Genomic DNA, 25,914 nt, shown 5'->3' on the forward strand with positions numbered 1-25,914 from the left:
GAAACAACATGTGGGAATGATGGGTATATATATACGAGCAAACGAAGGAACATGTGGTTCTGATTGTATTTAACTTTTAGCACATTTTAGTAATGAGTATCTAATTCAGGCTGACATTTTGTCCAAATACTTGACTAAAAGGCAAACTTTAAAAACGACACTTAATCATGTCACATAATTCAATTAGTAGGAATTGGTCCTTGTCCTTCGAAATGTAGTCGTTTCTATGTTTTCAGAACAAAGGCAGAAGAGACTTGAAGACAATTATGAAACCCAATAAATTCTACTAAATGGTGTGTTGTTGATTTGGAAGAATGGAAATATTTTGATGTTTAATTTAAGTTTTGTTGTGTTATTTTTGTTTGGCACTTGTCTCGTTTCTGGCTAGCGAGGTTTTGTTAATAAGAGTAGCAAAGTTAAATACACAAACTAGAAGTAAGTGGGACCCAGCATCTAATCTTTTTCAACCTAGATCACTAGCGTACCCTCTCCCTTCTGGTTGCACAATCGAAGGCTAAACAACAAGGCCTGAATCGGGTGACCATCATAGCTTTTTCCGCGTGAAACTCCCCTAAAAAGCGCCATCATCATAGGGTGAACGGCTTGTGACGAGAGAGAGAGAGATATGGGCATGTCATCCATCTTTAATCCTCCATTCAAAACTATTACTCTAAGAGTGTGATCATGACCCAAACCACTATCCTCTTTATATTTTTTAATTTATTTTTGTCTTAAAATTATCAAATGGGAGGGTCGTGGTTATTGCCGTTTAATACATGGGATCCACCATCAATCAAGGAGATGAGTGATGTACCATTTAATTAATGGTCAGTTTAAGTTATGTTGTGTTGTTCTTGTTTGGCATTTGTCTAGTTTCCGGCTAGCGAGGCTTTGTTAATAAAAGTGGCAAAGTTAAATACACAAACTAGTAGTAAGTGGGACCCAACACCTAATCTTTTTCAACCTAGATCACCACCGTACCCTCTCCCTACTGGTTGCACCATCGAAGGCCAAACAACACGGCCTGAATCGGGTGACCATCATAGCTTTTCACGCATGAAACTCCCCTAACAAGCGCCATCATCATAGGGTGAACGGCTTGTGACGAGAGAGAGATACAGGGAAACTGCCATCAACACTGAGTTGTCTCAAATCTGAGCCATTTGTGACCACATCGTCATTGATTCAAGATTTATACTTTCACTGCCACTAGACTAATTTGAATATGAAGCTTTGGTGTACTTTCTTAGCTCTCTTTTTCTCAACAGTCTTGATATTCAATTTGTTGTGATTGATGTACCACTATAATGATTCGTAGGCATAACGTTACACTGATGTACAGTGAAGGAAGCGCCGCAGCGAGCGACTCTAGGTCGGCTGGTAGCTGCCGTGGCAGCAGTGGTGGTTATTTTGGTTCGGTTCGGGTTCGGGTCAAATTCAGTCAACACGGGTCAGATTTGGTTCAGGTATGGTTCGGGTGAACTGTGGGTTAACTAGGTCAGTTTTGGTGCTAGGGTCAACATGGTCAACTACCGGTCAGCTGCGGTCAAACTCGGTCAACGGGTCAACTATGGTCAACGCAAGTCAACTAGTCAGATTTGGGTTCAGGTCAAACCCGGTCAACAGTAACCTTGGTAAAATATTAATAACGAAATGTTACTATATACTTATTCTGATTTTTGTCCTAACGCGACATCGAGCTCCAACCCGAACGAATTAACATAATCGTTATGAAAATAAAATTTTTGGACTTATACGTGATTTTAATGATATATCGTACGTACATACATACGAGTATATAAGTCAAAAACGAACCGATACATGATATAATATATATATATATAATATATATATATATATACATATATATATACATACATATATATATACATACATATATATATATACATATATATATATATATATATATATATGTTGAGTTTACGAGACGAGAAAGTGGCGTTTGAATATAATGAAAGATACCCGTAAATTGTTACAATCAATTGTTGTGTTTTGAAATTTTATTGACAACTTGCATTGTCAGCATCGAACAAAACAGATGAAACTCTGTCCGTTTTTCGTAAGAATCCGTAATACGAAAAGTGTCTTATTATAAATACGAAACCTATCAGATTCAAAGCATTTTATAAACATAAATATAACTTGTATATTTATTGTTGAGGACTCCTTATAACTCGCAAAACAAGTTGATAACGTTTCAACAAACATGGTTTATAAGTCAACCGAACTCGAAAAATTATATGAAATAAATATAATCATCTATATTTATTTCAAACATCTAGAACCCCGAAAACTTATGTGAAATAGATATAACTATTTATATTTACTTCAAATGTCTAATATTCGACAATTATGCAAAATAAATATAATTATATATATTTACTTCCAACGTCTACAAATAGAAGATTTTACAAAATAAATATAATTATTTATATTTATTTCAAACACCTAAACCGAATGTGACGAGTTACCATCCGATCTTCACATACCTTATTACTCGAATCATTTTGATAACAAACATACGAGATTCGATTATAACAAGCGTACAACTATATATAATTATTTAGATAATTATCCACGACACGCGAGATTATCCTTTCGGCTAAACGACATTTATATACATACATACTTACGTTTACATATATATATATATATATATATATATATATATATATATGTGTGCGTGTGTGTGTGTACACACACATATGTCTATATCATACGAAAAACTACGTTGAGTCGTATTACTATCCGTCAACGTGTATGTAAACCATTCAGAAAAACATGTGAATAGCTTATACGAGTCACTAACGTGTATTATAGTTATACAAACACTTGTTTACGTACACGTACTAACATCCGAGACTACTAACACGAATTCATAAATATATATATATATATATATATAGGCAAGGATAAATTGAAAACCCACTTAAGTTTAATAAACCCAAAAAACCCAATAACAACCATTGATTATGATGCATGGATGGCTAAGATTAATTTTTTGGATATCTGTGGCTTTTTCTCGCTTTCTCTCAATATTTAAAAATATATGATGTACTTAAAGGGTAAAATGGGAACACTCTTACACTGATTTCTTACAAACAAACAAAAAGTCTACATGTGTTAGATTTTTGTTTCTTTTGATGTAATTCTGCTTTTTTCATTTTTTATATAAATCAGATCTTTTGTTTATTTTTTATATACATCTGTATTTGTATTAAATAAAAATGTAATATACATTTTTTTAATTATCCATTTATGCCACATTTGTAATAAAACACTTTATTTCTGTAACATAAAATATTACATAGAAATGTAGCATATAATTTTTACATGATCAAATGCACTTTATTTTTTGTAACGGACATTATTTCTGTAGCACAAAAAAATGTAACAGGCATTTTTGCTTTGACTGATTGTCACATTTCTAACACACAAAAAAAATGTAACAACACACTTTGTTTGTATAACAGTCACTTTGTTTTTACAATAATCTGAGAAAAAATGTAACAACACACATTATTTTTACAACAGTTATTTTCAGTAACGTGCATTATTTATGTAACACGAAAAAATGTAACATGCATTTTTTAATTATCAATTTATGCCATATTTGTAATAACACACTTTATTTCTGTAACATAAATAATTACATAGATACGTAACATATAATGTTTACATGATCAAATGCACTTTATTTTCTGTAACGGACATTATTTCTGTAACACTAAAAAATATAACAGGCATTTTTTTCTTTGATTGATTGTTACATTTCTAACACAAAAAAAAATTGTAACAACACACTTTGTTTCTGTAACAGACACTTTGTTTTTACAATAATCTGGGAAAAAATGTAACAACACACTTTATGTTTACAAACAGTCTAAAAAAGTGTAACAATGCACTTTATTTTCAGTAACGTGCATTATTTATATAACAAGAAAAAATGTAACATGCATTTTTTTCTTTGATTGTTACATTTCATAACTATGTTCAACATCAAACATCTTTTGAATCATCTTCAACATCTGAAACATCATCTTCAAATTGTTTTGGTTAGTACAGATCTGAAACAAATTTTACACAAAATTGTGCAATCAATAATAAAAACAACAAACCCATAAAACAAGAACTTAAAAACTGTTGGTGCATACGTCTGTCGACTTTGTCTTGTATCGAGTCTTGTTTGTGTATAGATAGATCAGGGCACGTTATTCGAGAAATATGTCAAAATAGGTAATTTCGCATGAAATGATTATGTGTCATTTCATACGAAATAAACAGGTAATTTCGCACGAACTTATAATTTCGTGTGAATGAGATTTCGTTTGAACCAGTTCATGCGAAATTACCCGGCCTATAAATAGATGCCATGTAATTTCGTTTGAGGGGGTCTTGTCTTGGTGTTTCCGGAGTCGAAGTGCTGCCGAAGTGTCGTCTTGCTGTAAAACTTTGTCAAATCAATCAAAAAGACAGTTAAAGTGAATATCTAGCTGAATCTAACTTGATATGTTTGTTTCCGCCTTTCATATTGAGTAAAACACCTCTGAACGACTCATTTCGGTCGTGAAAAAATCCTACAAGTGGTATCAGAGCTCAAGAGGAGGAGTTCTAGCAAATTCAGCTTGATTTCATCAAATTTTCTAACTTCTACACCTTCTTTTCTAAATTGAACAAGTTTTAAAGGATAAAATGGTTTGAATTTTTCACATTACATGCGAAACAGTGTTTTAACAAAGCCTTGAGAAAATTGGACCTAAAATCGAACTAAAACCTGATCAATTTGACAAAAGTTTGGCCGACATGATGACATTAGCATAATTTCGTTTGAAATAGCTCCTTAATTTCGCACGAAATTACATTTTATGTTTAATTTCGTTTGAAATTGGTGTTAATTTCGTGTGAAATCAGATTTCGTGTGAGATATTTCATACGAAATTAGTTATTTCGTTCCAAAAAGGATATTTTCCTTTGAAAACAAGTTAATTTCGTACGAAATTATATTTCGTTTGGTTTGTTTGAACGAAATCACTATTTCGTTTGAAATTTCTAATTTCGTTTGAATTGGTATTCCGTTTGAAGCTTGCAGGTTATTTCGCTTGAAAAGGTAATTTCGCTTGAGGAATTTCACGTGAAAGTGTCTGATTTTGAAACTTGTTACCAAATCATGGAAGAGGAATTCTATAAGGCGTTTGCTACATCCCCGACTACTCCGGCTACCATTGCTCAATGTATGAATATGGAAAACGAAACTGGAACGTTGCAAAAACCCCGGAAGCTAATGGGAATTGAGGAATATTATGGTTGGAAAGATCGGTTTGAGAATTGGGTTCAAGCAAACCATTTGATATCTTGGGAATGTATTGAGAAGAAATATGTTAGACCTCGTACTGATTTGGGAGTTATCAAAGCAATTTCTGAATTGTCGGGTAAAGAACGAGACATGTACAAAGCAGAAAAGATGATGATGAGTCTGCTACAACAAGCAGTAAAATAAGACATCTTCATATTACTTTAACATGACAATACTTCACGTTCGATTTGGGATGCACTTCGTGTTAAGTTTGAGGGAAGTGAGAAGATGATCTGGAATAAAAAGGCATTGTTAAAGAAAGAGTTTGATCTGTTTACGAGTTTACCGGGCGAAGGTACAAAGAAACTGATTGAAAGATATTGTCACTTAGTTCGTTCGATGTCTTTGTTGGAAATAAACAAAGAACGAGAAGAATGGGTTGATAAATTGGCTGATGCATTACCTCAGAAAGAATGGGGTACATTTCTGATGATTTTGAAGAACACTGGAGAATATGATGGGTTGACAATTTCTCAGTTCATCGAAAAGATTGAAGGACAAGATCTTGAGCAGCAAAAAATTTCTAGGATGAACAATCCAAGTGGTCAACAAGACATCAAGATGTATTACAAAGGAAGTGTTCAAGATACTGAATTAATTCCGAAGGTTCAAACTGCTTTTAGTGCTGAAAATTCATCTGGTTCAGTTAATCAAAGTTCAAGTAGCAGTGGATTTTCGTCATACTCGAGTGTTAATCCGAAGAGTTCAACCTCAAGTCATCAGTTTCAAAACACAAACAGCAGTAATGGTCAAGTTTTAAACTGCAACATCGCATTGCATCTTCAGAATGGTCAAAATTTCTCTAAAGAGGTCATTAAAGGTCACATGTCATTACATGGTACAGTGTTAGAGTCATATGAAGGTTTGGTTACTGGAAGGATCGAAAATCATATGTTGACAAAAGAGGATTATGATCAGATCGATGCTGAAGAAATGGAGCTCATGGATATTAAATGGTGTCTAGCTAGTGTTTTGAGGAGAGCTGAAAAGTTTAAGATAATTACAGGAAGAGATGATTTTAGAGACGCTAATGTTTCTACTTTGGGTTTTGAGAAATCTAAAGTTACTTGTTTTCGATGCAGGGAGAAAGGTCATTTCAAGAGAGAATGCAAAAATCGAGAAGCAAGTGGAGCACAGAATCCGTTTGGTGGTAATGATTATTATCGAAAAGCCATATACCAACAAGTTCCTCAACTACCGCTTCAACAAAAGGAACCACAAACTGCACATGCTAAAATGATCGAAGAAGCAAATAAGAAAGCTTATTTTGGTGTCATTGATCAAGATGATGAAAAAGTGGCAGAAGGCTTCAGCTGGGACAAATACATTCCATCTGATTCAAAAGTTGTAGCTCTCATTGTACAAGTCATTCAAGAACCTGATTTGCTGACAACATGGATGAAAGTGTTTGACAGTGATGAGAAGAATCAAAATGAAGAATCTAGTTCTTCAGATGATAGTTCAGAAAAGACAATAGTTTTTGATCAATCACTAACTGATGACAGTGGTGATGATGAGGAAGAAATGCATATTGATAGTGCAAAAACTCATTTATCTCCTGAAAGTTTTCAATTTTATTTTGCAGATAGAATTAAGAAGCTACAGGAGAAGCAAGCAACAAAGAATCAGAAAGAAGTAAAATGCGAGAGTGTAGATCAGGAAGAGAAGAATGAAAAGAATGAAGAAGTTAATGTTGTTGAGAAGATGGTTGAAGCTGAGAAGGTGGTTGAAGTGGAGAAGATAACTGAAGTAGAAAAGATTGTTGAGGTCATCAAACCGTGTCTTAAATGCTTGGAATCTTGCAAGCAGTGTGAAGAAAAAGATGAAAAGTTGAATGAGTTTGACAAGATGAAAGAAAAGTTAGTGTTTGATCTCAATTACGTGAAAGAATCATATGATGTATTGAACAGAACAGTAACTGGTCTACAAAAGACGAATTCTGAAAGAGAAGATGCATTGACAATGATGAATGCTGTGATGATGTCAAAGCAAAAAGCAAAAAGCTATAAATTTTTACATTGAAGAATGTGCAAAGTGGAAGCAGGAGTTGGAGACAGAAAAGATCGAAAATGATAGAATTAGATGATTGTTACAAAGTTATTCTAGTTCTGATTATTTGATTGATCGAATTTATCCAACTGTTGCAAGTTTAGAAGCATTTCAAGATGAGAAGCCGAAAGTGAAGGATACTGGTAAGAAACAAAGTGTTAGTTATAACAAGTGTCCGCCTCCGATCTGGGAAGGTTATTCTCCCAGAAAACCGAATGAGGAGCAAGTCAAAAAGGCAGTCAATAAAAAATTGAAGTCTGAAATAACTGATGAATTACCAGAAAACATTGACGTCACGTTTACATCATCTGACACTGATCATGAGTCTGAGTTAATAAAAAAAGTGGTTGATCAGGTGTTGGATAAAGATGAGGAGTCGGAGTCAAAGTCTTAGTCTGAAAGTTCAGGATCATAATCAGTTGACAGTCCAAAGTCGTCGGTTAAACGGGTTTACAATAAAGAATTCTTGTTATCAAAATCTAATTTGAATGACGAACCAATCAAAGTGGCATATACTTTAAATGATTCAGACAAATTATATTTTGATGAAGAATTTCCAATAAGAAGTGTTCAAATTGAAAAGATAAAAAAAGTGTTTAAACTAACAGAAATTAATATTTCTGAAATAAAAGATGTAAATCTTAATGAAAAACCTAAAAAATACACTTCAAGAGTTCAACAACGGTTAAATAAGAAAAAAGGTTACAGTTCTGGTTCTGGTTTTCAAAAGAAACCAAACCATAATGGTAATTTCAAAAAGAAAGGTCTTGGTTTTGATGTAGAAAATCATAAAAATATGAAAAATTTTAAACCAAAAACAAAATTTGTTTCAGGAACAAGTTTTGAGGAAGAAGAAAAGAGCTTTTTCTGGAAACAATCGAATAAAGAATTCCTTGCAAGAAGACAAGAGGGAATGAAGAATGGAGCTAGTTAGAGGAAGGAAACAAGAACCTGTTATCGATGTCAAGAAGTTGGTCACATTGCCTGGAACTGTCCAATGGCAACCAACATCAAACAGGAAGTTGTTTCTAAGCTTAAAGAAAAAGTTGTTGAGAAAAATGAACCACCAACTGAGAAATTCAATGTTTTCAAAAACTCAATATATGAAGTTGGTGAATGTTCGAAGAAAAGATTTTACAAAAGAAGAGTTAATCTTGACAACCATGCATGGGTTGTTAAGAAATCAGATGTGAAATCTGGCGATGAATCTGATTCCACAAAGTCAGAGGAGCCACAAGTTGTTATAAAAGAAGAAAACTCAGTTCCTCCAATGGATGATGTCAATTTTCCACCATTGAGGACTGAAAATTTCAAACAAAAAGTTGGTAAAGTTGAAATCTCGAATCAATTCTATTCTGAGAAGAAAGAATTTGATGTCGAGAAATCATCTAATGAGAATGTTAAAAAGATTTTTGGAAAAATGGTCGAGGGTAAAGTGAAAGGGGTAAAAGATTTTTATGAAACAAAGAAAGCAACTTACACCCCGAGTGAAGCTGAGGAAGTTACATCCAAGTTTGGTCAGGCTTGGATGTCTGTTTTTCATATGTAAAAATCCTAACTTGCCGGAACTCCCAGGTTGGTAATTGGGGAGTAGAAATCGGCATCTTTCTTGAGAAATTCACAGGTTGGTAACTGTGATGTTTCGATCTTCAGGTGGTTAATCAGGGACATTAAGTTGTACTTGATTTTCTACAAGTGGTATTTGTTAATAGAACTTAAAATTATTAAATTTTCAAGTGATTGTGAAGTAAAACAAAGTGATGAAATGAACCCCTAACCTACAAGTGGTAAAATCAACGAAACTTATTTTCCGGAAAAACCATTTTGATTAAAACAAACTTAAGTGTTTTGAAATCATAATGGGAAAATAGTTTGTTGAAAGGGGGAGCTCTGATTGTTTATGCCGAGTGAATGGCGATTTGAAGCAATTCACAACAGTTGTCATTTTATTGTACAGTTTGTTTTCAAATTTTCTCAGAAAATCAAAATTGAAATATATTTTGCTTTTAGGGGGAGTAAAAATTTTAGAAATTTCGAAAAATTTGAAAAATTAAGAAAAAAACATGATAAAACCACAAAAAGCTAAAAACATTTAAAAATGAAAAAGAGTTTTTGTTGTAAAAAGAGGAAATGATAGTACATCAGTGGACTATCATAACACGCTAAAGATTTGTATAGTCAAATGTGATAAACGATCTCACTGTGGATATGCCAGTAGGTTTTTATACATTCAGTAGATTGTTTTTGAGATATAAACCTAAAAATCAAACTTACTTATATCGTGGGGAACATCTCTCGGATATATGGGTAACCCCCGAAATCTTGTTTGAAAGGCTTTCTGTTTCTGACATACTAGGTCTTTGTGCGTGGTGATATCTAGGGTATTATACCAAGACTTCTGATTTTGCGGGAGCAGTAGCCTAGTCCTCGTATAATACTTTGCATAAGCTTTAATCTTAAAGCCAGCCCTCAGTACAAAAAATTATGAAACATTGAAAGATGCGAATCATGTGCTGTCGAAGAAAAGATCCCCAAACGGGACACACCGAAAGTCGAGCCGTCATCTCTTTGTACGAACGGAAGTTCTAGCCTGAGCTCTCACGGTCTCGCATTTACCCGTTTACAGATATCATTAGTGTACATTGACCTGTAAGACTGAATACAGAAGTCTGGATACGGGAGTATATTCTGAGGTGGGACACACGAATAAGTTCAAGTGCTTAAAACATTAATCTCGTATCTCGAAACAGTTGAACTTTGTGTGAAAATTTAAGTGGATCAATATACTGACAATCTATGTGAATTGTTTAGAACTTAAAATGTTTAAAGCTTAACGGTGTTAGTGATGTGTCTCATAATCTGAAATGATCCTCTTACACAATCTCACAAAAATATTGTCTGTAAATATTTTTTTTTTGCTTTCTGATTAAAAATAAAAATTCAAAAAGATTTTCTGTGTGTTTTAGCATAAATTTTTGAAAAAATACAAGTAGATTTTCGAAAACTGATGTTGAAGAGCTGATTTTCAAAATTCCAAGTGCTAAACATGATGAACATTTTATGAGGGGGAGTCTATGGATAATAAGAAAAGATTTTGAATGTTTGCTTACAAGTAGTCATCAGAAGGTTTTAAATGTTAAATCATTTTATTCCTGCAAGTGGTAAATAAATTTGTCAAATGTTAAATTTGTAAAATTTATTGTGAGGAAGAGAATGTGCAGGTAAACCAGGTTTCGATCTTGAACTTGAAAGCCAGACCACGATCCCAAGCACAAGTCAAGGGGGAGTCTGTTAACAAAAAGGGAGTGTGAAGATTGTAGAGCCAAGTTCAGATCCTGACGTTCACGCAAGCTGATGATGCTGATGAACTTAAGGAATCAAGAGAATTAGAGAGAGATAAGAGCCAGGTCGAGACCCTGGAGATGAATAGAGTAGATAGAAGACTAAAGAGGTTTTACATTGTCAGATACTTCAGGAAGAGTGAAAGACCGATAAAGACTGAAGACGTTGAAGACTCGACACTGAAGACTCGTCAACATCCGAGGGGAGTCTGTTGGTGCATACGTCGTCGACTTCGTCTTGTATCGAGTCTTGTTTTTATATAGATAGATCAGGGCACGTTATTTGAGAAATATGTCAAAATAGGTAATTTCGCATGAAATGATTGTGTGTCATTTCATACGAAATTAACAGGTAATTTCGCAAGAAATTATAATTTCGTGTGAATGAGATTTCGTTTGAACCAGTTCATGCGAAATTACCCAGCCTATAAATAGATGCCATGTAATTTCGTTTGAGGGGGTCTTGTCGTGGTGTTTCTAGAGCCGAAGTGCTGCCGAAGTGTCGTCTTGCTGTAAAACTTTGTCAAATCAATCAAAAAGACAGTTAAAGTAAATATCTAGCTGAATCGAACTCGATATGTCTGTTTCCGCCTTTCATATCGAGTAAAACACCTCTGAACGACTCATTTCGGTCGTGAAAACGATCCTACAAAAACCTCTATCTTCTTGAACAAAAAAATTGCAGATCCACAAAACACAACAAAAATGCGGACTAAAAAGTGTAGATTTGCAAACAAAGCTGAAAAAAACATACTTATTCACCTTCTTGAACAATATTTTCGAACAAACCCCTTCAGCCTTCTAAAAAATGTAAAAAAATGATTTCATCGGATCATTCCCTGGTTTCGAACAAAAACTTCAGCCTTCTCTTCGATATCTGATTCATCATCTTCTTCGTGTACGATTTTCTTCAAAATAAACCAAAGAGGATCCGTCTTCATGGGGTTTGAAAAGAAACATGATGAATCCAGATCTAGATGACGGGTCTAGATCTAGATCTTGACGGGTTTAAAAGAAACATGATGGATCCAGGTCTAGATGACGATGCAGATCTAGATCTAGATCTAGATGGCGTTTACATGGATTTGCTCATTAGTTTCTCCGATTTCATTTTGATCTTGTTTTTATCTATATTAGAACAAGAGAGAGAAAGAGAGAGAGAGAGAGGGAGAGGGAAAAGTGTGCTAGAGAAAAGAGATGAAGGAGGAATATGAGTGTTTTGGTCAAAAATTACCTAAGTAATTAAGTGAGCAAATTAGTTTTGTGAGGTAGTGTGCTAGCAATACTTTGTAAGAAATATGTTGGTTTGTTAGTTTGCGAAAACAGTTTCAGGATACGACTCAAGATATAGAGCTGTATCTGTGATCAAACAGTGAGCAGAAAAGTAAAGGTTGACCTAGTCTTTCGGGTTCAACGTCTCTCCCACAACAAACATGCCCGAGTCTTGAGGAGATGAAGTCCATCTGACCGTTAGCAAACCCCAGCCTTTAACCTACACGTGGTTAATTCAATCAACCTCAGGATATCGCCCAGGATGTTAGCAATATCCCCGTCCAGTATCCTGGTCACAAATAAACAATTAGAAGCAGGATATTGATCAAGATATGTACGCTCAAAAAATGGCCCATAACAATTGTCCCCAAATATATCTGTTGGTATACCAATCCAACGGATATATTTTAAAAATTTTATCTTATAAATTAAAGCAATTAAACCTAGACGAAGGTCAAAATCACATCATAACCTCCAACGCGCTTTTAACTCGATGGAGATCCACAATGCCCCTATATCTTCAACAGAGTCTCCAGGTAATCCCCTACATCCTGTTCATCTTTTATCAATCTTTCTTTCTTCATCTGCCATGGCCACCAGGACTCATTCCCAAACCGGTGAATCATCCGAGACTTTTACCCAACAGAATCTTCTCAAAAATCCTGAGAAAGAAGTCTGTGCCTTTGATAATGCAGACATTGCGGCTTTGAGAGCTTCCGGTGCTTTTCATGATAACGTAGTCTTTAGACCATTCGATCGGTCAATTCGGTCGGATGTTTCTTCCACAGATTGGATTTGCTTTCCAGCATACCCTTTTTCACTAGTCTTCGATACCCCTTTCCCGAATTCATGATGCAATTCTTCCGGACCACCGGCATCTCTTTTGCTCAAACCATGCCCATGGTTTGGAGAGTATTAATCGTACATAACCAAATCAAAAACCTTCACTGTCCCGACCTTTGTATCGAGGATCTGCCAATCTCTTATCGCCTCCGATCTCGTAAAAGGAAAGAGCCCGACTCCCCCGTCATCTCTGACACTTTTCCCTATGAGAAGCACGGGTTCATCGAAGCTAGCGGGTTTATGACTTCCTTTCTTAACCAGGTTAGTATTCTCAAACCGCATCCTTCAGCTTATATCATTTACAAAGATTTATCAAAATCAATACATGTCCTCTTACTTTCTTAACCAGGTTAGTATTCTCAAACTGTCATGTTAGATGGTTCCGCTCATATGTACGTAATATGATTTCGCCCCAAAATGTTTAAGTCCTGTGATTTCGCTTTTCTGAACATAATGTGATTTCATTTTTGAAGACATCATATGATTCCGCTTTTGTGTACATCAGTGGTTTCGTTCTTAAGTTCATATGTTGTATTTTCGCTCTTATGTCACTTGTGATTTCGCTTATAGTGCACTATACTGATTTCGCTTTTAGTGTACTATGTGTGATCAAGTGTAATTGTTTGAAGTTTTTCTAAGTGTCTAATTCTCAGTGTATGTGATGTTGATATGCAGGGTTCCGGTGTTATCTTCGATCCTCTTCATAACAGTTGTTGTGATTTGGATATTCAGAAAAATACAGAGTTGGCCAATTTTAGTGGTATATTGGAGTTTATGGGTCGTATTCCAATCCAGAAAGCACTTACTGATCAACGACCACTGTACAAATCACACATAGAATGTTTCTGGAAGAATGCAAGCTATGATGATCAGAACAAAGTAATTTCGTCAATTGTCGAAGTGCATGGCAAGATGGAGAAAATACTAGTTACCGAAGCGCTTATTCGTGAAGTTGTTAACTTTCCAGATGAGGCAGAGTCGCCAACGAGATTTCCAGAAAGAATGGTGAAAGGCTGTATGTTAAGAATGGGTTATCAGGGAGCTTTGAATGCTGGAAACTATTTGAAGTCGAAGTTTCAGAAACCGTACAAGTTCCTTATTCACTGTGTGTTGATGTCATTGAGCCATACAAAAGGAAGTTATGATACGATGCATGACTATCAAATGAATATGGTTACTGCATTAGTGTTGAACAAAAAGTATAATTTCTCACATATTGTATTCCACTATATGGCTGAGAATATTAAGACAGACAGAAAGAGTTGGATGTATCCGAGGTTCGTGCAGATGTTGATTGATCACGCTTATCCTGAGATTGACAGAAACATAAAGAATGACTTGTTGATACAATCACACATGAGCAATGATTTGCTTAAACAGCTTGTGAGATATCACCCGAATCACCAAGAACCAAAAGTTGTTGCTGAATTCTTCGGTTTTATAAAAGATGCAAACTACGTTGATCCTGATCCAGTTGATCATCAGAAGTGGAGAAACGAAGCTGAAATGAAAGAGGCGGCGTATGTTGAAGAGCTGAAAATTCTTGAAGATTTCAAAAACACAAAGAATGAATGGTATGTTAAAGAAACAGGGAGAAGACGCAGAAAGGCCACTCCTATTGTTCAAAAGGTTGATGGATCTTCTTCACAACCAAAGAAGAAGCAAAAGAAAGCTGCGAAAACGTCTTTGATTGATGAACCTGAAGAAGATGAAACAGTGGTAGCTGCGGAAGAAGATCCGTTTAATGTTGAAGAATATTTGTTGTTCGATACTGATGTCTTAGAGACAGGGCCAACTATGGAAGTTGAAGCTGAGCATGTTGTGAATGTTGAATCTCAGAAAGGGAAAGATAAAGTTATTGATGACATTGAGGGATATGATGTTGATAAAGATACTACAAGCTCCTCGAGTTCTTCAGAAGAGGAAGTTGATGAAACTGAACGTTTACGAAGGATTCAGGAAGCTACAAAACAAGAAAAATTGTTGAGAAAAAGAAAGAGACAGGAAAAGGACGATGATGAAGCTTATGTTCCTTCTCTAGAACATGTCTCTGAATCACAATCTCCTCCAGGTGTTAAAAAGAAAGTTGTAGCTCGAAAGAAAGTAGTTTCTCCAAAGATCAGAAAAGTTACACCGAAGATATCAGAGCCGAAGATCGTCCTAAAGAAGAAACAAACAAAGGAAACCAGGAAACCACAAACACCACCACATGATCCAACACCACCAGAATCACCAATCTAATCACCACCCCGACAACCTACACCACCACAACAATCTTCACCACCGAAACAACCAACACCACCAAGACATCAATCACTACTACATCTTTCACCACCACCACAACAAACCCTTCATACATCGCAAGAAATTTTTCAAACACCTCCACTCACCCAAGGTCAACTAACACCTGGTTCTGCGGGATACCGAGGTTTTCCAAATGTTCCTTCAAATCTGAATGTAAGCCTTGATGATGTAGGAGATTTTGATTTTGCAAACACCTCACAAGTCAAAAATGTTGAAAAGAAAGTTGATGAAGTGATTGCTGAAAACAAGAAATTAGCTGCTGAAAACAAGAAAGTTGCAGATCGTGAAAGAATTCTTGAAATGCGTGTGAAGAGGTTGGAGGGTGATAACAAAGAGTTGTTGAAGAAGATTGACTCTGATCAATCTGAGATAGACATCTTGAAGGTGAGAGTTGCTGAGCTTGAAGAAGAAAAAGCTCGACGAGATGAACAAAATGAATACTTCAAGTTGAAGAACAAAGAACTAGAAGCGGCTAAGGCGTTCAGAGATCATGAATTCTATATGCTGAATATAGTAGTTGAAAGTATGCTTGGAACGTCTGTAGAACAAAAGTTTGAAGAGCTGCAAGTTGAAGAGCTCAGAGCAGAACGTCAAGCTAAAATTGATGAACAGATGAAAGACAAAGGCAAAGGTGTTGGAAGTAGTTCTGCAGTGGCTGAGAGATCGATTGTTCCTTCTATGGTCGTTGAAAATCCTGAACCTATCTCTGCAATATCTGGTCTTTTTGAGGAAGATACTCCTCTTGATGAGTTAATCGGTGATAGTGATGAAGAAGATGATGATGAGGAGGATGACGAGGAAGATGAAAAAGATGAGAAAGTATATTCTGCGAGCAGTCATAGTTCTGGTAAAGACGATGATGATGACGATGCTCAGGGTGGTACAGGGTTGAAAGTTACTGAGGCTTCCACTGAGAAGAATGTAAACGATTTGATGAACGATTCAGTGAACTAAGAATCAGGGGGAGCTGATAGACAGGGGGAGTCAGGTGATGCATAGAATGTTTAACAAGCTTAGAAGTTGATTCTGAGATTGGATACTTATCGTGAAGAAGGAGAGCATTTCCATACTTACACGTTGGAAGCAATTAAAGAAATGACTCGCATGGTGAATCCTGACTTTAAGTTCGATTTTGAAGAAGAATTGAACACCGAGTTTGAAGAAGAGTTGAATGCCATCGACATCAACCAACAGCCTGAGTATGAGTATAGATATGTTGAAGAGGCTGATATGTATGACAGAGTTGAAGTTGAGGATTGGATGGATGACGAAAGTGTTAGTGAAGATACGTCATAGTTGTCAACGTTGATGGAATTCTTTACTGAGGAGAATCGTGACGAGTTGCGAAGAAAAGTTGCTAAAATTTTGAAAGATGTGAACTTTGACGGCACTCCAAAAGATATGGCAAAAGAAGAAAGGAAAAAGTGGTTCAAAGACAGTCACGAGAGGAAGTTCAAACGGCCGTTAAAGTACTATCAACGTGATCGAAGCGTATCTCTCAGTGACATCATTAGTTGGGGTTTCTTACCTCAGATTAATGCGTATGCGATAAGAAGAGAATGTGGCGTGCAATATTTTGAGATGTTACATGATATTATGTCACTTCCATGGTGGGATGTGGATGAATTGTCAAAGGTTAGAACTTTGGGATATCCTGTCAGGAAGAACGACATTGCTATGTGGGGATTAATAAAGTTCGAGGCTTTGAGAGACTTCAAACACTGGAAGCCACACTATACGAAGAGAGTTACAAGAAGAGATCTAGTGACAGGTGTTGAAGAGACGATACTGAATGTGAAAAAGCGTAAAACGATGAAGACTATACCAGTGCCATCAATGGAGCAAGAGTTTTACAAAGGCTTCATGGGCAGGGTTTATAGTTGTATTACTACTGAAGTAGTGATTACTTATCGAGCAGGGAGCGAATTATGAGAGATACATGTGTATGATCCTATATGGCTTGTGAACTGCTCTGCAAAGGATATCGAATGTTTATTCATCAACAAAATTCATTATCAGCCTGAAGATAAAGAGCAAGCCATGGAATTTCAACGTGTAGCTACTCTTTGCTTTCAGAAGAGTATTAATTCTGAAAGTAACTGGAAGTCATCATGGTGGTCGCTCGATGAGAAGATGAAAAGGAAAGCTGCTCGTGAACGTTAAAAGCTTGAAGAAAACAGAGGCAAATGGATGCACATTCAAGCTGAAGAGGATAAGAAGAGAAAGAAAGAAAACGACAGGATACGGAATTTGCTTAGGAAGAAGCCTAAGCAGCACGAAGAAAAGTTTAAGTCCTTGTGAAGACCTGACGACCAAGACTGAAGACTGCGGCTGTATCCAAGGGGGAGTTTGTTGGTGCACGAATGTCTAAAGCCTGCGTCTTAGTCTTAGTTGTTCAATGTATAGGGTCTAGATGTGTTATTTATGTAATGTATAAGGGGGTTGAAGTGTAAATGTTTGGTTTTCATGTTCTGATTTCGCTTATATGACCATGTGTCATTGGAGCGAAATCACTAGCTTAAGGTTTCGCTCCAAGTGACATGGTCATATGAGCGAAACCCTCTCCCTTATAAATAGTTCAGTTGTTTTCTCATTATGTACGTTCATGTATCCCGTGTAGCCGAACTGCTGCTCGTGTATTTTGTGAAAGATTAATGAGAAAACTGTTTCAAAGTGATCTACTTCTGTTTCTACTCCATTTCTGCTTTGATTGATGCCGATTTTGTATTTCCGCTGCATTTTCGGTAGTATCTAGCTCTGATTGACTCACACGACTGTCAATAACGGTCCTACACAGTCCATTTAAACTGATTGTTTGTTTGTTTGTTTGCAGGTGATTTGAGGTAATTTACAAGGCGCAAATACCAAGAAGTTGAAATTTTGTGGACTCTGAGCTAAAAACAATTTTTAAACCAAGTCATTTAACAAAGAAAGTTTGGTCAAAATGTTTGACGAAAAGGAAAATGTTAAACTTGAAAGATTAAATAATTGGTATTGTGGATATTGGGATTGTAGTTATAATAATGTGAAAAAGGAAGGATGGGTTGAAAGATTTGAATGTTTCTTGTGTAAAAAGAATGAAACAGTTATTGAATTGGAAAAACGGTTTGAAAGTTTAATTGACAATTTAAAAAATCATAAGATAAGATGGTAAAATCACAAAGGATCTCTCAATGATATCAAGATTAACTTGTGTAAGTGCGGAATCCAAACACAAGCGGATTCAAGAAAACAGTTAAGTATTTAAACGAGATAATCAAATCAAAATACTCTTGCATTCACCTTAAGTTGATGACAGATACACGATTACAATTACTGGGATCTCGTGTGGCCTTCTTCACCTTCTACTCCACCATTAACCCCAATCATAACTAAGGTTAACTTATATACTAACTACAATGGACCGATACGAGTCCAAGGCCCACTCGAGACCACCCAACCCATTACAATGTTCGACCCAATCTAAAATAGTTAAAAACATTACAAAATCAACCTTGTACTATTATAATTCTCTATGAATAAACCTTAAGGTTCCAACAATCTCCCCCTAGGTTTATGCATATAGAGTCTTGAAACATCAGTCTTCACGAGCACCACCCAACCGATCTTTGAGCCCGCCAAAACCTTTTGTACGAATATGAATAGCCGAAGCAACAGCCTCAGTCCAGCCTTTAGCAATTTCTTCGTACTTCTCAGTAGCTCTAATCTGATTCTGAGCAAACACCTGCAGATCTTCATAAGCAACATTCAATAAATCAACTTGATCCACCAAGCGGAAATTCACATCAGCATCACAAACGATCACTGCCTGCCCTAGTCGTTCATCATATGCCCAAAAATGCAACGATTTCAAGGCACCTTTCGGAATCTTTCTCACTAAGGGAATCACCTTCTCTTTGTCAGTCGCAGGCCAGTGAACCACCTTCATTCGCTTGTTAGTATACGGATCTCGAACACCTTTAAGTGGTTTAACAAGAGATTCAGCAGTATGCATAGAGGGAACCCACGAAGAACCTCCCTCTTCAACCTCTCACAAAACAAATGACCACGACCACCAGGCTTGTCGTCCACATAAGGTGCATTAGCCAAGTTTGTCAGATCAATCCTGGTAAATGTCTGAAACTGAGCTGGAGCCTTGTACCATTCAACAGGACCAAAATTTCTCTTAATCCACCATCTCTTACGATCATGATCAAATCCCCAGCTAACAACACCAGATCTGTTTCCAACCTTGTCATAGAGAGTTTCACCAACATCCATTAAATGATGAGTTGCCTCAGCATCATCATCATCAGGATTAAGATTCTTGTTCTTCAGTATCACAAACTCCCTTTTCTTCTTTATCCTCTCAGCCTTTTCTTTCTCTGCAACAGGATCAATCACTCTCTCAAAATACTTTTCTATTGCAGCACTTCGCTCAGCATCATCTTTATCAAAGGCTTTCCTTCTGTTTTCTACATCTGTTGGGTCAGAAAACTCATTCCCAAATTTCTTCTCCAACTTTCCACGTAAATCATATACCATGTTGAATAACAAACTGACATCTCCTTGAAGCTGTTCAATTTGTTGATTCTTTTGAACTATAGTATCTTCAAGTTGGATGATTTTGGCTTCTTTATGAATTGAATCTTGCTCAACTACCATTAACCGTTTCTTCATTTATCTCATACTAATGAACTCATCATCATCGCTTGAATCATCATCAAACGGCATTCTAAACGGTTCTTCAGGTCTCTTACCACTTGAACTGCTAGGCATATCAAGATCAACTCTAGAAGGACCAGCAGATTCAGAAACACCAGATGGCATTGTCTCAATAACATTATCAACATCAACATTTGAAACCTGAACATCTGCAGTGGCGGTCTCCAAAACATCTCTTTGAGAATCAGTATTAAATTCAAAAATATCTTCTGTTGTGGTGGTGGTGTCACTGACATTCTTCTCGAAATCAAAATCATACAAACCATCATCTTCTTCAGCAGTACACACAGGTTGATCTTTGCTCTGCTCAACATACATACCGAGTCGAGGATCCCTCCTTTTTCGCTTTAAAGGTAACGAATCAGGATCCCTTGGGTTGTCTCTTGGCTCTTCATGAGATACTGTAAGATCGGAAGGAGGATTTCCCATCTTATCAGTCACTGATTTTAATAACAAAGCCAGATTTTCAGCAGTAATCACTGAGGGAACAGTAGAAACAGCAACTTCAGCTTCATTTTCAGGAGGAAGTTCTTCATCATCTCCCGAATCACACATAATTTCTATGCCTTCATCGTCAGAGTTAATTGTCAAGATCTCTGTCTCAGGCTCATCAGCAACTGCACCCTGAACATCATGCTCTTCAGCTACCATTGCATTAACAGGTACAGGTTGTACTATCACTGGATCAACAACTACCTCCTCTGTCTCAGCAAACTGACCAAACTTCTCCAGAGGAATCAAACCCTCGAACTTCTTTTCAGTACCCTTTTTCGGAGTTAGAGCACCAAAACAAGCAGGTCCCATAGGTTTCAACTCCAGAGTATCTCCAGATCGAACTAGGTCTGGATAACGGGCATTAAAAATCATCTGCAAGAACCTTAGATACATCAAAAACTTGTCTTTTCGGACTCCAGTCACATTCCTCTTCATTCCTTCAAAAATGTACTTCGAGTAATTGAAAGGTGCGTTGGTTATCAGACAAGTAAAAGCAGCAGATTGAGTGATGTTTAATTGATCAATGCCCCCTCGATTTTCTGTCATGCATAGAATGAACATGTGTACCAACAATCGCCAATAAGGATGCACAAACTTCTTCACAAATGGAGGGTACTTTCCTTCATAGCTTAATCTTGGCAAAATTGCTTCCACAGTACCAGCTGGCAGCTCAATAGAATCAGTTTCCTGGTCATTGAACTGCAGTACCTCTCTGATCATCTGTTCAGTCACAGTAACTGGTTTCTTTTCAATTTCAGCAATTAAGGCTCCCTTTCCTTTAGCTCCAAGTGCATCAAATCTAGCAGTCTTCCAAAAGCCTTGAACTAAATTCTCATAAACAACGGGATTCTCTCTCAATGCATGAACAAGTCTGCAGCTATGCAATCCTTTAATCAGCGACGTATATAGCCCTCTGTGCTTTGCTGGAGGAGCTGCCAAATATCCAGCTTGATTATGCGTCGGGATGAACTTTAGATCCATATCTGCACAATATAAACACTAATTTCATAAGAATTCCTTATTTGATGAGATTTAATAACAAACAAATGGTCAACAGTCAACAGGCTGATCGTCAATCAACGACTCAGATTTTACAAAAGAAATGATTTTCTGATTACTCGAGACCATGATATCTCAAGTCGAGACCATATGGTTTCGAGTCGAGACCTTGGTCGAGACGAAATAACCACTCGAAACCTCAGTCGAGACAACAGAGATTGCGACTCGATACCAAAATGATATTGACTCGAGACCTCAGTCGAAACCGAAGAGATTGCGACTCGGGACGACAGAGATTGCGACTCGCAAGCACAGATCTTGAGTCCTTAAAGGTTTGCTTCAATCTGAGTCGAGATCTCCCAAACACCTTTTTGATCTGTTGAAATTTGGATCAAAATCCACCAACACTTTCAAATCTACTTAAGACCACAATATATCCAAGTTTAGGGTTCATGAGGATCTTCAAATATTCATACGATTTCAACAATCTTCATCAAGACTTTAAACGAACCTGCAAAATCTTCAACCAAACCTTCGCCAAGATATCATTAAACCCAAAAGATTACCTTTTCAACCAGTCGAGACCAGAGATATATCGGAAGAACACAAAGAATCGCCGGAGAATGAGAGAATCTTCAAAGATGACCGGAGATTGTTTCGAGTGCATAATGGGGTCTCGAGTCGAGATCCCTTTAAATACTCTGTCTGTGGGCCGACCTTTAATGAAATGGGCCTAGTCCACAGTCTCGATTCGAGACCACAATGCTTTTATAAATTTGGATTCAAAAATATAATTATCATTTATTTTAGAAATCCAATTTTAAAACAATATTTTCTTATACAACCCTTCTACTTCCTGAGCATGTTTTATTAGACCAAAAAAAAAAAAAACCTACAAACACAAATTTAAATAACATAGAAAGATTATTTATAAAAATAAAAAAGGAAATATCATAATTTGCTCAGGGATCAAATCACGAGGTTTCGGGCTTAACTTCACTTATCAACACTGATCTAATATCGAATGATCTAGACGATTGCCAGTATATTTGTCCACCTTAACTCATCTCCCTAGACCTGTTCCATATAACTGCCTGTAACATATATTATCATGTTTTAATTTCTTAACAATGAACACCCAAGCAAATATTCATCAAATCCCGGAAATATAAATAACACACTCTATCATGCAAGTAGCTTCCCTACCACATATTTCACAAGTCCAATCCAGATCCCTGAAATCTTAACTGGGAATAGGTTGAGAAGAGAACAGAATAGATCTTAAACAGAGATGGTATAATATACAGATCAAATGAGTTTTTCTCAATTTGATATAGGTTTCTTGGGGTTTCTTTTGGGCACTTGAGGGCCTCTTTCGGGTGTATTAGATCTACAGCTCGACAACGTACAGCTAGGTCAGCATATATCTGGATGCAGCAGAAGCTTTCGTTACCTAGCACCTCCAGGTCAGCATGTATCTGGATGCAGCAGAGGAGGTACACGACTTTTTTAGATAAGATTTCAGAGTCAGACCAAAATTGTGTGTATCGGGACAGCATACAGACATTCAAATAGACATGAGCTAAATCCAAGTGATTTTCTTTCCTGGGGTCATGTACTGTTTTAGTTCTAAACAGAAACAGCCAATGTTTCCAGTCTGAAAGGTAGAGCCTACCAACACATCAATACTAGAGTCAAACTGTTTTGATACTGGTCTTACATGAGTCAGCCCTTGACCATAATGTGAAAATTCATTTCATTTCCCAATCATGGCAAAATTTCTTTTTGGATTTTCAATTTTTTTTATTGTTTTTGTATTTTTAGGATTTTTTTATGTTTTTGTATTTTTTCAAAATTTCTCCCCCTAAATTTGTGCATAAATAAAAACTACCTAAGAATAGAAAACTTTATGAACAAATTTATTTAAATACAAACGACCATGCTCAGTCGGTATACCGGATCATTTTCAGAAAATCAACAAGCACTTTGAATTTTGAGCTGCTGACAGGTTTAGTAAACAAATCGGCAGCATTTGCATCTGTGTCGATTTGTTCAAGTGTAATAAGACCTCTGTCAAAGCAGTCTCTAATGAAATGAACCTTTATGTCTATGTGCTTGGTTTTGGAGTGAAAAACAGGATTTCTAACAATTTGTATTGCAGCATCATTATCGCTGTAAATTGTAGTATTGAGATAAGTCAAACCGTAATCCTGCAATTGATGTTGCATCCACACCACTTGAGAGCAAGATGCAGAGGCGGCAACGTACTCAGCTTCAGCTGTAGAAATCGCCACCGTTTGTTGTTTCTTGCATTGCCAAGAAATAAGCCTGTCACCCAGAAATTGGCATCCAGCTGATGTAGATATCCTGTCACTATCAGTACCTCCAAAGTTGCTATCAGAAAACGCAAACAAGTCAAAATTGGAATCCCTCGGATACCACAGACCCAACCGAGGTCGGCCTTTAAGGTACTGAAAGATTCGTTTAACAGCAATAAGATGAGAAGTTTTACGATTAGCCTGATATCTTGCGCAATTGCAGACAGCAAACATCAACGACCCGATCATAGACCTATAGTAACGTTGATCAACAGGAGATCCTTCTTCATCTTCAGTCAATAACGGTCTCTCTGCCATTGGTGTTTTAGCTGATTTTGCGTCCGAAAACTTGAATTTTGCTAGCACATCATCCACATACTTCCCTTGATGAATAAGAATGCCTTGCGAATTATGTTTGACTTGTAGACCCAAAAACAGTGTCATCTCCCCGAGAGCACTCATTTCAAACTTCTTTTTCATAACTCTCTCAAACTCTCTGCACAGCTCCTCGCTTGTAGATCCAAAGATAATATCATCGACATAAATTTGAACCAAGATCTGATCCGTGCCCGCTCTCTTGATAAACAGAGTCTGGTCTATTGTGCCACGTGTGTACCCATGTGCCAAAAGATGTTCAGTTAGTGTGGCATACCAAGCTCGTGGTGCTTGGTGCAATCCATACAATGCCTTGTCTAGCTTGTAGGCATATTCTGGATGATCTGGATGCACAAAACCTGGTGGCTGCTCAACAAAGATTTCTTCCTTCACATCTCCATATAGAAACGCTGTCTTGACATCCATCTGATATACAGTGAACCCCATGTATGACGCGTAAGCTAAGAAGATCCGGATGGCTTCAAGTCGAGCAACCGGAGCATATACTTCATCGTAATCCAGACCCTCTATCTGTCGAAAACCCTGAACCACCAGTCTTGCTTTATTTCGAACAATAACCCCTGCAGAATCTTGCTTGTTTCGAAACACCCATCTAGTTCCAAGTTTGCGCTTTCCCTTTGGCAACTTGACAAGTTTCCATACTCCAAGCTTCTCAAACTGGTTCAGCTCTTCGTGCATAGCATCTACCCAGCCTGGTTCCTGCAAAGCTATATCAACAGTTTTAGGTTCTATCTGTGAAATGTAGCATGAATATAAGCATGTATTGATGGTTCCTGATTGGCTCCTTGTTAAAACTCCTGCATTTACAGGACCAATCACATTCACTATAGGGTGATTTCATTGGACGTTTGTAGGTATCGCCATGTCAGGTACGGTCTCGTCTTCAGGAAAAGCATCTTGATTATCAGCATTAGTGTTGCTAGACTCCCTCTCATTAGATGCTGCAGTATGATGAACGAATGGAGTGGTAACGGTGCAATCTTCAGGAATGGATTCAGAAAACAATGCAGATCCTGAACCATCAGAGACAGTACCACTTGATGAAGCACCTTCAGGGGATATATGGGACGGGTGCTGAGGCGTAGGATGTCGAGTAAAAACCATTCCCGGTGGGTCAATGGTATGATTTCTTGATCTTCCTTCAGCTTGTTCTTCTTCTTCAGTGTCACCGAATTACGACAGTTGTTTTGGAGTAGACACACCTGCAGCTGTAGGGACACTTGACAACATGTTAAATGATTTAAATAATGCAGCATAATCATATAACCAATCTGGTCCAACTCTAGCATCAGTAGTATTTTCTTCTAGCCATTCAATGTTGCACGACTCAACGACCTTTTTAGTTACCTTGTTGTATACCCTATAGGCCGAACCTTTAGCGTATCCTACAAAGTAACAGTCGTCCCCTTTGACTTCAAACTTTCCATTGGTGTCCATTAGTAGTAACACGCATGGGCAACCAAATATACAAAAGTGTGAAACCGAAGGTTTATGTCCTTCCAGAATCTCATAAGGAGTTTTCATATGACGTTTGTTAACTAAAGCATGATTCTGGACATAACAAGCCGTGCTAACGGCTTCAGCCCAGAAGAAACTAGGAAGCTTTGAGTCAGCCAGCATAGTACGCGCAACCTCTATAAGAGTACGATTTCGCCTTTCAGCCACTCCATTTTGTTGTGGAGTTCGTGGTGCACTGTACTGTTGATCAATTCCCTTTTCTGCACAGAATGTATCCATGGTAACATTTTTAAATTCCGTCCCATTATCTGATCGAATAGCCTTCACTTTCGTACTAGCTTGATTTTCCACCAAAGTAATA

At 36.9% G+C, this 25,914-nt stretch overlaps 1 protein-coding gene across 1 annotated transcript; it reads left to right on the plus strand.

The window, feature by feature from the left end:
• The first annotated feature begins 5,935 nt into the window (after positions 1–5,935).
• On the plus strand, positions 5,936–16,137 carry LOC110900892 (interaptin-like). The gene is made up of 4 exons (XM_022147751.1): positions 5,936–6,236; positions 6,960–7,273; positions 13,555–14,950; positions 15,356–16,137. The coding sequence occupies exons 1-4, from the start codon at positions 5,936–5,938 to the stop codon at positions 16,135–16,137; spliced, it is 2,793 nt and encodes a 930-aa protein (XP_022003443.1).
• The last annotated feature ends 9,777 nt before the right edge of the window (positions 16,138–25,914 follow it).

This window comes from Helianthus annuus, chromosome 2, assembly GCF_002127325.2.
Source record: "Helianthus annuus cultivar XRQ/B chromosome 2, HanXRQr2.0-SUNRISE, whole genome shotgun sequence".
NCBI lineage: Eukaryota > Viridiplantae > Streptophyta > Magnoliopsida > Asterales > Asteraceae > Helianthus > Helianthus annuus.